Source organism: Molothrus ater, chromosome 17 (genome assembly GCF_012460135.2).
Source record: "Molothrus ater isolate BHLD 08-10-18 breed brown headed cowbird chromosome 17, BPBGC_Mater_1.1, whole genome shotgun sequence".
In the NCBI taxonomy this organism is placed as follows: Eukaryota; Metazoa; Chordata; class Aves; order Passeriformes; family Icteridae; genus Molothrus; species Molothrus ater.
Genome location: NC_050494.2, coordinates 321,628 through 332,943, shown reverse-complemented (window position 1 = coordinate 332,943; position 11,316 = coordinate 321,628). Strand labels below are relative to the sequence as shown.

Genomic DNA, 11,316 nt, shown 5'->3' with positions numbered 1-11,316 from the left:
GGAGGCCACTGAAAGGCAGGAAGAGGCTGTGGCTCCTCGGCAGGAGGTGGCATCTCTGAGGAGAAAATTGGAAAAGCTGGAGAAGGAAAGGAAGGATGTGCTGGTGAGATTGGCTGATGCCACAAAGTGCCATTTCCTAGCTATGTTTGGGCCTGGTGTTCATAGTTCTAAAGAGCACCTTTTCCCAGTTTAACTTTTCTAATTGCATTCTTCTGAATAAGGAGGAGAAGATGTTGTAGTCATGGCAAAGCCAGTTAATGCTGAGGCTGCTGATTTTCCTCCATGCTGGGCTTCTGTGCCCTTGAACCTTTAGTTCTCAATGTCCTCAGTGTCCCTACTGACATTGCATGGTTTGGGGAATTCCTGGTGTCCAAACCCATGTTCAGATTTCTAACTATCTGGATCTGGAATGAAGGGGAGAGTCCCAAGTTTGCTGTTAATAGAAAGGTGTTTGGCCTTGGCCATGGGAGAGCAGCCAGTGGGGAGAGAGGAGAGGAAAGCCAAGGTCTGATCCCCAGCAGGACGTGTGCCTGCTAGGGGAGAACTGGTCCTGAGTGGCAGCAGAGAATGACAGACTGATCTGGCCATTGCTGCTGCCAGAGAGGGCAGTGGGGCTCTGGGGCATGGAGCCATGGGAACTCTACACAGGAGAGGTGGAAAAGCACTGCTGTCAGCCCAGCCCCAGGGAATGAAAGGCTGCGGCTGTTTGCTCTTCCCTTCCTCCCTGATGGAGAGCACATCCTCGTGGCACTGCCTGAATCCTGCTTAGCGGGCACTTGAAATCCTGGCTGCAGTTCTGGCAGCTCCTCCCCAAAGGAGGCCTGGAGTGGAGCAGCAGGAGGTCAGGCAAGGGCAGAAGGGAAGCTGGGATGGGCTGAGTGAGCTGGGAAAGATGCAGCATCAAGGGGAGCCCAGCAAAGCTCTGCAGCATCCCAAGAAGCACAGAGACAGGGGCAGCCTGTGCCTGCCCCTGCAGCAGGAGTGCAGATCTGGTATGAAAAGCAAAGTGAGGGAGGGAATCGGGGAGCCTTTTCCTCCCTGTTTTGGCAGCATGAATGGGAAATGTACCAGCAGCAGATGAGATATCTGGAAATGGAGTATGAATTGCATGCACCTGAGATGAGAAATCATAAGGGAAATAATCAAGAATTCGAATTGGAGAGGGCAGGCATGCAGGAAGATTTGGAGCATGGGGCTGCTGCTTTGAAGAAATTGAGGGATAGCACTTAGGTACTGAGTGCTGCACTCAACCAAAGTGAAATTGCCAAAGGCGCTCTTGAGAAGGACTTGGACATCCTGAAGGGAAAGACTTGTATGCAGGCAGGCACTGGCATTGACCTTCATGTCTACTCCAGTGTCCTGAATTATTCCAGAGATGTTTCCCATGAAGAGGTGGGTCTCTATCCCTGTCAGTCCCATTGGGTAAAGCAGCCTGGGCTGCAGCAGGCAGCCTTGTCTGTCTGCCTGGCTCCAGCCTGACACCATTGACTGCCAGATTGTTTCCTGGTATGCTGGAATGACTGATCCAGCTCTGGAGCTTGCTGTTCAAACCAGCTCCAGGCCAAAAGCTGGGCATGGGGAGCCGCTTCTCCTGTGCTCACAAAAGGGGAGGCAATGCATGGAGGACTGGATTTGGTGTGGGAAGGAATGAAGCAGGTGAGCAGAGTGATGGACTAATGCCAGCTGAGTTTTAGATCAATAGCTGACAATGTTCAGCACTGCTGGTCCTTAGAGTAAATTGTATTGGCGGTTGTGGAAGATGCAGTGGTTGTGAGAGGCAACACAGAGTTTGGAGTAGGGATGTTTGTTGGGAAGGAGCTGTCTGGTCCCAGGCAAGGCAGCAGGGCCTGCCACAGCACTTCCAAGGGAACAGTGCCAGAGGCTTTTGGCAGGCCAGGCTATCAGAGCTGCATGGGGCAGATGCTGTGAAACTTTGAGGCCAGAGCACAGGTGCTCCTTGTCCTCTGGCTGCCTGTGAGGTGGCACTGGCTGGCTCTGCACAGGGCTCCCGAGGAAGGGCTCCAGCTGTACCTTGTCCCACTTGCAGGTTTCCCAGGAGGAAGAGTCATCGAGATGGTGTCTGGAGCAGCTGAGCCAGGAATCCTCTGACCAAGGACATGAAGTGGCCCAGGCGTGGCGAGAGGAGGAGCTGCTGGCCCAGAAGGCTGACCTTGAGGGCCAACTGGCAGCCAGCGAGGGGCTCCAACAAGACCTTGCCAGGCAGCTGGAGGAGACCAGGTAAAGGCAGGGAGTTGAAACTTTTCAGATGGTTTTACATTCCATGGACACAATATGGAAGAGTCTCAAGAAAAAAAAAAAAAAAGCCACGATGTGAGGGTCATTTTTCTGTCACATAAAGCCAGCAAAGCTCTCATGAGCCTTGGGCTCCTGTTTGTGCTACCGAGCACACTCCTGTGGGATGTCAAAAGCAATCCAGCCAGCCCTGAACTGAGGAGTAGTTAAACCATGCAGATGCTGAGTGAAACCTCAAGTTTCTCTTGGGTTTGGTTCCTCGTTCTGGGCATTGAACATCCCTCGTTCCTTTCCGAGTCGCTTGACATGATCCTGATCTTCAGACCAGGAGGCTTCATCTTCAGCATTCCAGGCTCTTACCTTGGCACGTTGGGAGTAGCACGCTGCCATTCAGGGTGAAGCCAGAGGCTCCTGCTGACAATCTTGAGGCATTTCTGCTTCCAAGCACACCCTTGAGAAGTGTGGGACAGGACCTAGAGCTGGTTAGAGAGCAGCAGGGAAAGCTCTCTGGAATTCTCAACAGCCTCTGGGCATTCTTGCTGATTGTTGGTGGGCACCCAGCTGCCAAACCTGCCAAGGTGCCTTTGCATGGTCCCTCTCACTGTGCAAGGAAGGACAAGTCCCTTGGGCTACTGCCTGCTTGTTCAGCAACACTCAAATAAAGGCAGCAAGTCTACTCCTTGACCTTGCAAGAGTTGAAACTGCAGTCTCTGCATTCAGGTAGTTGCAATTTGGACAAAAGGCTGTTCTGATTATTTACAAGTGCTGCCATGACCATGAGATTTTACTGTATCTGCAAAGTAGTTCTGAAGCCTTGTTAAATACCAGGTGTCGGGAAGATGATGTACCTTGATGTCCATTATCAAGAGCATTAAAAATCAGGAGTCAGCCAGGACAAGAGTCTGTTCTGTCTCCCTGAGGAGCAGCTTGGAAGTGCTGATGAGAGAAGGGCTGTGAGCAGGGGCTGGGCTTTTGCTTGTTGCTCCAGCCTGTTTGGGCACAGGTACCCAGAGTCATAGGTCAGGAGCAGCAAGTGAAGGTTTGGCTGTTGAGGCCAAGTTGGGCTGGGCTGTCTGTGCTATGGCAGGCCATAAGGAAGGCCTGGGCAGTCCCTCAGAGGCCCTGCTCTGCTCTGGAAATGGCCCAGATGTGCCTTCTCTGGACGAGTTTCCAGCTGAGCCATTTTCCATCCTCAGGCGTGGGGATCTTGAGCCACGTTGTCCTGGAAGAACCGGCTGTGGGTGTCTGGAGCAAGCAACTCATGTCTGTCCATAATTGCAACTTGTAGGTCAGCAAAGGAGAGGCCTGCAATCCAGGCTGTTTGCTGCTCAGCAGCAGATATCACAGATGGAGATCACCAGGAACAATCTGGAGGCTCAAGTGCTCACAGTCACACAGGCCAAGGAGGTGATAGAAGGTGAGAACCTCGTGTGCTTTGTTTGTGGTGCTGCACCTGACTAGAGAAGCTGAGCACCCTGTAAAGGTGTCTCTGTCCACAGAACTTCTGAGGAGTGGTGGGGCTGGAGGCACTGAAAGGGCCTGTGGTCAGTAAAGTCAGTCAGGACCCTCACTGTTGCTGTTGGTCATGTTTGCAGGAGAAGTGAAGTGCCTGCAAGGTGAGCTGGAAGCAGAGAGAGCTCTCAGGAGGCAAGAACAGGAAGACACAGCTCAACAGCTCTTGCAGGCAGAGCAGCAGCATCAGGAAAGCCTCAGGCTTCAGGGAACTGCTCAGCAACTGGAAATAAAGAAGCTCCTGCAAGACCTGGTAGGGGACAATATGCTTCTGAATTGTCCAAGCCAGCCCTGTGGGTTGGTGCAGCACAAGCAGAGGCTGAGGGTGTGAAAGGGCAGCAATCCTCTGCCAGAGGCCTCCCGCTGCTGGGCCGGGCAGCAGAGCCAGCAGCTGAGACTTGGAGGAGCGTGACGGCCCCCAGGATGGTGCTGGGACAGTAAATGCAGCCATGGCTTCAGTGAGGGTGTAAGAGGAGTTCCAGAGCAGGTTGGGCAGTGCCCACCCAAAGCGTGGCAGCCCAGGGCAGGATCATCCCCGAGTGCCACCTGCCACAGAGCAGATGCCAGCGTGGAGCAGAGGCCAACAGTGCTGCTGGCTGCAGGCGTGGGAACTCGTTTCCTTTCTCGCTGTGCTTCCATGGTGGACAGAGGGATTAGCTTTAGGCTGGAAGCAAATGGAACAGGCCCCTTGTCACTGGTCCTTCAGTCCTTGTGACTGGGGCATCAGAGAGGGGAAGGTGACACCTCCTCCTCTGAGTGCTTGGACTCAGTGCTTGGGAAGGTCTTTGCCAGCAGAAGAGATTCCACAAGTCTGTGATTCTTGCACCTGCTGAGCCTCCTTTTGAATTCCCTGACAGGACACAGCTTCTCGAGTGCAGAAAGCCAGTGCTGTTGTCTTTTCCAGTTGGGGGTTGTGGGAGGGATGGAGCTTCACATCTTTCAGCCAGGAGCTTGCCTGGGGCTTCATCTTGCAAATTTTTCCTCCCCTCCTCAGGCAAGTGAGCGTGAAAGGCACCGTGCAGAGATGCAGGAGACGCTGGAGCAATGGGAAAAAGAGAAGGCAGAGAGAGGGCAGGAGCACAAGAAGGTGCTGTTTGAGATGAGGCAGAAAGTTGCCACCCTGCTGGCCCAACAAGAAGAGCTAAAGAGATTTGAAAATGCCAAGCAAGAGGTAATGATTGTGAGAGGAGAGCTGGTGTGATTTTTTGCAAGGCTGGAGCTGTGGGAGATGGCAGGATATGGGGCTGTGTGGAGCATGCCCTCCGTGTCTCCTGCATTGAATTAGGGGAGGTGAAAGCTGAACGGGGCTGTCTTTGGCCCCAGGAATGAGCCCTCTCATAGGAAGCCAGGCAGAAACATCAGCTGTCAGCTGAGATTTTTGTGCTGCTCTTGTGCTCTGTTGTTCTAAGATGCACCTCAGGGTATCTTCACTGTTCTCCTTCTGCTCCCCTTTTGGTGTGTACTGGTAGATGTTCATGGCCAAGGTGAGTTTGTAGGACTTTTCTTTTGTGGGCATGGGAAGGGTGCAGCAGGAATGCTGGCAAGAGAAAAATCTTGTAAAAGGCTTGCCTGGAGTATTTCTGAACAGTAACGCAGAGATGTCTTCTGGGCTGTGTTTTAAGTCACTTCCTGGGATGCTGTGTCTCCCCCAGGGCAGGCAGTGGCCAAGGGAGCAGCAGCCAAGTGCTCTGAGAGCACGTGAGCCCATCAGTCTTTGCCCCTTGCCACACAGATGTTGCAGGAGGAGCGTGAAGCCCTCTGCTCTTTCCTCCTGTGCAGGTCCTGCTGGAAGAGCAGAAGGAGAAGAGTGCTTTATCAGAGGCACTGCTCCAAACTCAGGGAGAGCTCAGCCGAGCCCGCCAGCAGGTGCAGCAGCTCAGGCAGGAGGTGACAGAGCAGCAGGAGAAGGGGCAGGTAAGTGTGAGTAGGCAGGCAACAGAGGGCAGGGCAGTGACAAGGGCACAAAAGGCAGCTCCTGGGACTGAGGAAGCAAGGGCTGCTTCAGGCCCTGGGAGCACAGAGCCTGGTAAGCTCCAGAGCTCAGCCCCAGGAAGGAAGGCTTGCAGTGGAAGCAGAGCTGGCTAGAGCAGCCAAAAGAAGCAGCTGAGGGAATGGGATTTCGAGGCAGCAAGTGGAAAAGCTGAGCCTGAGGGCAGGTCCCAGGAAGTTGCTCTGTATTTTGTTGCCAGACCATCAAGGCAAATCTGCAAGATGAGCTGCAGGAAGCTCACAGTGAAGTCCAGGCAGCGCAGAGGAGGCACGAGGAAGAGCTACAAGGCCTCAAAGAGGAAAGGAATCTCCTCCTTGAGCAGAGGGAGGCTCTAGAAAAGCAGGTGACTGAAAGAGCAGTGGCACTGCAGTCATGCAGCGAGGGGTCTGTGGCCTTCTTGCTTTTCCATGGCAGAGCAGCAGCTGCTGGGGTGAGCCCTGGGGCTGTCTCGTGCTCTGGGGACTCCATGGCAGCTGCTCTGAAGGACACTCAGTGCTCTGCTGAATGTCAGCTGCTGCTCTGGACAGCTGGGCTAGTCCTCTGTGCTGCTGGCCAGCAAGCAGCAGCATGGATTCCTGCTGGCCTCTTCTTGCTAGCCTTGCTTTGGCAGGTGCTTTCTCAGGTGCCCTTGCTGGTGGGCCACTTAGAGACTCAAACAAGTTGTCCATGTCCTTTGTGCATCTGGTGCTCTCAGGACAGGGAGGAGTGGAAAGTTGTCCTTTACCTTTGCTCAAAGCCTGTGCTGTGGCTGAGTGTGAGAAGCTGTGGCTGTAGCCTCTGACTGCTTTGTTCTGTTTGACTGGAGGTGGCCGAGTTGACATCTCAGCTGGCAGCCTCCCAAGAGTGCCAGGAAAGGACTGCACAGAGAGCCCAGCAAGAGGGGATGGAGGCCCAGGAAGAGTCCAGACAGAAACTGTTGGAGATTGAGCAGATCCAGAAGATGCTGGAGGAGGCAAAACATCAGAACAAGGAGCTGCAAGTGCATCTGCAGAACTTGGAGAGGGAAAGGAGTCAATGGGAAGAAGTGGCAGAGCCAAATTCAGAATTTCAGGCTTCCGTCAATGCCCTAGAGAAGGAAAAGGCCAGGTAAATGAAAGCCTGTGGGACTCTGCATTGTGGTGAATGGATTCCCTCTTTGCCATTATTGCACCCACCAGGGGCTCTGGCAGCAGTTCCTAAGTGGCAGATTCTGAACACTCCATGTAGACAGATCTCATTGTCTGGATCTTGAGTTTCATTTTCTTTTCTTTTAAGCCTTCAGATAGAGTTTTTCTGAAGATAAAGGCTTTTGGGGTAGCCCTTTCCCTCTAGGGGTCATTGTGCTGTTAGGTGGGTGTGTTGACACTGCCCAAGATGCACTGTAAGGAGCTGCATACATCCATCAGCTCCACCTTGGGGCCTGTAACTTGAAGCCTTTGGGGTCTGGATCAGCCTGGCATCTGATGCTTTTTCTGGGCAGAACCATCTTAAGGCCCTGATTGCTGCTCTAGGCCAGCTTGGCCTTGGAGGCAGCCCAGAAACAAGAATGTCTCTGTTGCATGGTTCCTCATCAAATGTCCCCCGCTGCCTGCAGGGGGTCAAGCAGGGTCCCTGCCACCCTGCACAGTCACAGGCATTTCTGACTGTGCAAAGAATGCAAGAAACAGGACAAAGCTATGGGGGGCTCATGTAGCTGATCAAATCCTGCCAGGCTTCAGTGCCACAGGATTCTTCCTCCATGAAGAAGACAAAGCAAAGGCAGGGCACTCCTGCTTGCCTGGAGCCTTCTGCATCTTCCATCAGATTGGGCTCCAAGTCTCAGTTGCCCCTTTGGCCTTTGTTTCTCCAGCTGAAAGTAGGATGGGTGCTGGTAAATCTTTGGGAACTTGCCAGAGATGCCCTGGCTCTAGGGTGCTGCTCCTCCTACCTGGATGTGTAAGATGGGGAAAGGAAATGTCTCTTCCATGCTGACCAAGCCTCCCTGCTTTGGAGCCTGGTTAGTCAGAAGAAAATTGTTCCTCTCCCCTAATGTCTTCATTGCAAGACTTTGTTAGGTTTGTATTCACATTCCCATCTCCTAAAGAAGGTAGGGCATGGAGGCAGGAACTCGCTGTTCTTTCTGAGACAAAAGCAGAGTAGGCACATGCTGGGCTGGGACTGCAGGGGGAACAAGCAGCCAAGTTGTTGAGACAAACTTCATCAGGCAGAGCAGTTTTTCCCTGAGGTGGTGCAAGTCCTAAGAGTTGATAAAATGTGATATCATTTAGTAATGAGTTTCTTGCTTCCCTTCTAGACTGATTCTGTCTCTGGAGGAAAAGAATGTGTGCCTGAGAACGCTGGAAGAACAGAACCTGGCACTGAACAATCAGGTGTCTCAGTGTCAATCTGCTCTCCAGCAGGCCAAACAGCTCTCCTCAAACCGCGCTGGACAACTGCAGGAGCTCAACACACAGGTAAGCTGTGCAGTGGCATCCTCTTCTCCAGGGACACACAACAGCACCTTTGCCTTGGAGGCCCCAGCCTCTTTCCCCTGCCAGCAGCATCCACAGCTGCCGTGTTCTGCCCAGGGCTGCTGCTGCACCCTGAGGCTGAGGCTGGATCTGGTGTCAGCTGCAGAAGTTTTCCCCCATCCTCTCCCGGGTCCCAGAAGGAAATGTGGGAGGAGAAGCAGCAGCAGACTCCTCTGGAGCTTCTCTGTCCCTCTGTTGGCAGTGTTGTCCCAGACAGAGTCGGTGCCTGTGCCAGGCACGGAGCAATGTGGGGACACAGAGGTGGCTGTGGCAGGCTGGGCAGGGCACTTCCAGCACAGCCAGTTCAGCCGCTGTTCAGAGCTGCAGCCCAAGGATGCCCATTGCCTCCCTTTCCCTGTTTTCTCTCCATTTGCCTCCATTGCAATCCTTGCTTCTGTGCCTTCTGGTTTTGCTTGAAGTAATTTCTCCTTCCTTGCTCTCCCTGAGGCCCACTCTGCTGCCTCAGGAGCAGCCCTGTCCCTGAGGCTCTCTGCATTCATCTTCCAGATCCGGGCCCTGCAGGACGCAGTGCTGCAGATGGAGGCTTCCCAGGCAACTCAACAGAAGCAGCTGCTGAAGGAGCTGGAGGAGTCTCGAGCAGGAGAACGCTCTTTGAGGGACTCTGTGCACGTGCTGCAGGCTGAGGTGTCTGAGCTGCATGTGAAGCTCCAGAGCTCTGATGACAAAGCTCTTGCCTTGGCCATACAGTGTGAGGCTGTGGAGCTGGAGCTGAGGAAGACACAAGATCAGAGAGACAGACCTCAGAGCCCGCAACCTGGAGCTGCAGAAGGAGTTGGATGAAATTGAGCAAGGTACAGCTTCTCCTCTGCCACTCACTGCCCCATGCTGCCTCACCAGCTGAGGAGCTGTAGCTGGATGCCTCAGCTCCATTCCCCCAAACTCCAGGCCCTGCCAGAGCCTCCAGGCTATTGGCCTCTCTGGAGCAGGGCTGCACAGGCATCCCCTCTCCTTTGTCTCTCTTGGCTTGCTCACTCTACACAAGGCCAAGAACAAACACACTCTCCTATCCCTCTGAACCCTTGCCCCTTTCATTCCTGCCTTTTTCTCTGCCTGGAAGTTTCCTTCATTTCTGTCAGCTTTGGAGCCTTTGTGGGCTTAGGGCCTGGCAACCATAGGCAGGTAGAGAAGACAGTGCTCTTGTCTCTGCAGGATGCACATCAGTTTGCCTTTGCTTTGCTTGCCTCTTTCTCCTTCTCCTTTCCTCTTTCCTGCTGCAGATTGGTGGAAGGAGGAAGTCCAGCACATTTCTCGAGAAACTGCCTTGGAGAAAGAGGCCACTGTAAGGCAGGAAGAGGCTGTGGCTCTTCGACAGGAGGTAGCATCTCTGAGGAGAAAATTGGAAAAGCTGGAGAAGGAAAGGAAGGATGTGCTGGTGAGATTGGCAGATGCCACGAAGTGCCATTTCCTAGCTATGTTTGGGCCTGGTGTTCATAGTTCTAAAGAGCACCTTTTCCCAGTTTAACTTTTCTAATTGCATTCTTCTGAATAAGGAGGAGAAGATGTTGTAGTCATGGCAAAGCCAGTTAATGCTGAGGCTGCTGATTTTCCTCCATGCTGGGCTTCTGTGCCCTTGAACCTTTAGTTCTCAATGTCCTCAGTGTCCCTACTGACATTGCATGGTTTGGGGAATTCCTGGTGTCCAAACCCATGTTCAGATTTCTAACTATCTGGATCTGGAATGAAGGGGAGAGTCCCAAGTTTGCTGTTAATAGAAAGGTGTTTGGCCTTGGCCATGGGAGAGCAGCCAGTGGGGAGAGAGGAGAGGAAAGCCAAGGTCTGATCCCCAGCAGGACGTGTGCCTGCAAGGGGAGAACTGGTCCTGAGTGGCAGCAGAGAATGACAGACTGATCTGGCCATTGCTGCTGCCAGAGAGGGCAGTGGGGCTCTGGGGCATGGAGCCATGGGAACTCTACACAGGAGAGGTGGAAAAGCACTGCTGTCAGCCCAGCCCCAGGAATGAAAGGCTGCGGCTGTTTGCTCTTCCCTTCCTCCCTGATGGAGAGCACATCCTCGTGGCACTGCCTGAATCCTGCTTAGCGGGCACTTGAAATCCTGGCTGCAGTTCTGGCAGCTCCTCCCCAAAGGAGGCCTGGAGTGGAGCAGCAGGAGGTCAGGCAAGGGCAGAAGGGAAGCTGGGATGGGCTGAGTGAGCTGGGAAAGATGCAGCATCAAGGGGAGGGGGGCCCAGCAAAGCTCTGCAGCATCCTGAGAGGCTGAGAGAGAGGGGCAGCCTGTGCCTGCCCCTGCAGCAGGAGTGCAGATCTGGTATGAAAAGCAAAGTGAGAGAGGGAATGAGTGACCATTTTTCTCCATGTTTTGGCAGCTTGAACGGGAATTGTACCAGCAGCAGATGAGATATCTGGAGAAGAAGAATGAATTGCATGCACTCAACATGCAAAGTCAGCAGGAAAGATTTCAACACTTGGACAGTGAAAAGGAAACCATGCAGGAATATTTGGAGCATGGGGCTGCTGTTTTGAAGGAAGGAAGAGGGAGCACTCTGAGTGCTGCACTGGCCAAGTTGAAAATTGCCAAAGGGGCTCTGCAAAAACGCTTGGCCTCCCTGAAGGGAAAGACTTCTATCCAGTCATGCACTGGCATTGATCTTCAGTCCACTGCAACATGCCTGAATTATTCCAGAGATGTTTTCCATGAAGAGGTGGGTCTCTATCCCTGTCAGTCCCGTTGGGTAAAGCAGCCTGGGCTGCAGCAGGCAGCCTTGTCTGTCTGCCTGGCTCCAGCCTGACACCATTGACTGCCAGATTGTTTCCTGGTATGCTGGAATGACTGATCCAGCTCTGGAGCTTGCTGTTCAAACCAGCTCCAGACCAAAATCTGGGCATGGGGAGCTGCTTCTCCTGTGGCCACACATGAAGAGGCAATACATGGGGGTTTGGAATTGCGTATGGGAGGGAATAGAGCAGCTGAGCAGAGTGATGAACTAAACCCTGCTGAGTTTTCTACCGAGAGGGCTGAACAGCAGCTGCACTGCTGGTGCTTTGAGGATGCTGCCTGAGACTGAGATTTCTGAGGGACAGCTTCTGTGGTGTT

The 11,316-nt window shown here is 53.3% G+C and overlaps 1 protein-coding gene and 1 long non-coding RNA gene across 2 annotated transcripts; both read left to right on the top strand.

The window, feature by feature from the left end:
• The first annotated feature begins 3,600 nt into the window (after positions 1–3,600).
• On the top strand, positions 3,601–5,094 carry LOC118694669 (centrosome-associated protein CEP250-like). The gene is made up of 4 exons (XM_036395853.1): positions 3,601–3,670; positions 3,849–4,018; positions 4,760–4,936; positions 5,089–5,094. Exons 1-4 carry the CDS (start codon positions 3,601–3,603, stop codon positions 5,092–5,094), a joined length of 423 nt encoding a protein of 140 aa, XP_036251746.1.
• A 464-nt stretch (positions 5,095–5,558) lies between these two features.
• On the top strand, positions 5,559–6,627 carry LOC118694638 (uncharacterized). The gene is made up of 3 exons (XR_004981462.2): positions 5,559–5,679; positions 5,955–6,098; positions 6,561–6,627. It is a non-coding gene; the product is annotated as an uncharacterized LOC118694638 (long non-coding RNA).
• Positions 6,628–11,316: the final 4,689 nt, after the last annotated feature.

Excerpts from the sequence above, each read along its gene's own strand:
- LOC118694669 (XM_036395853.1), top strand. The coding sequence starts at position 3,601 with ATGGAGATCACCAGGAACAATCTGGAGGCTCAAGTGCTCACAGTCACA. Across the intron at positions 3,671-3,848 it reads GGCCAAGGAGGTGATAGAAG|GAGAAGTGAAGTGCCTGCAA; the intron begins GTGAGAACCTCG and ends TCATGTTTGCAG. Across the intron at positions 4,019-4,759 it reads AGAAGCTCCTGCAAGACCTG|GCAAGTGAGCGTGAAAGGCA; the intron begins GTAGGGGACAAT and ends TCCCCTCCTCAG.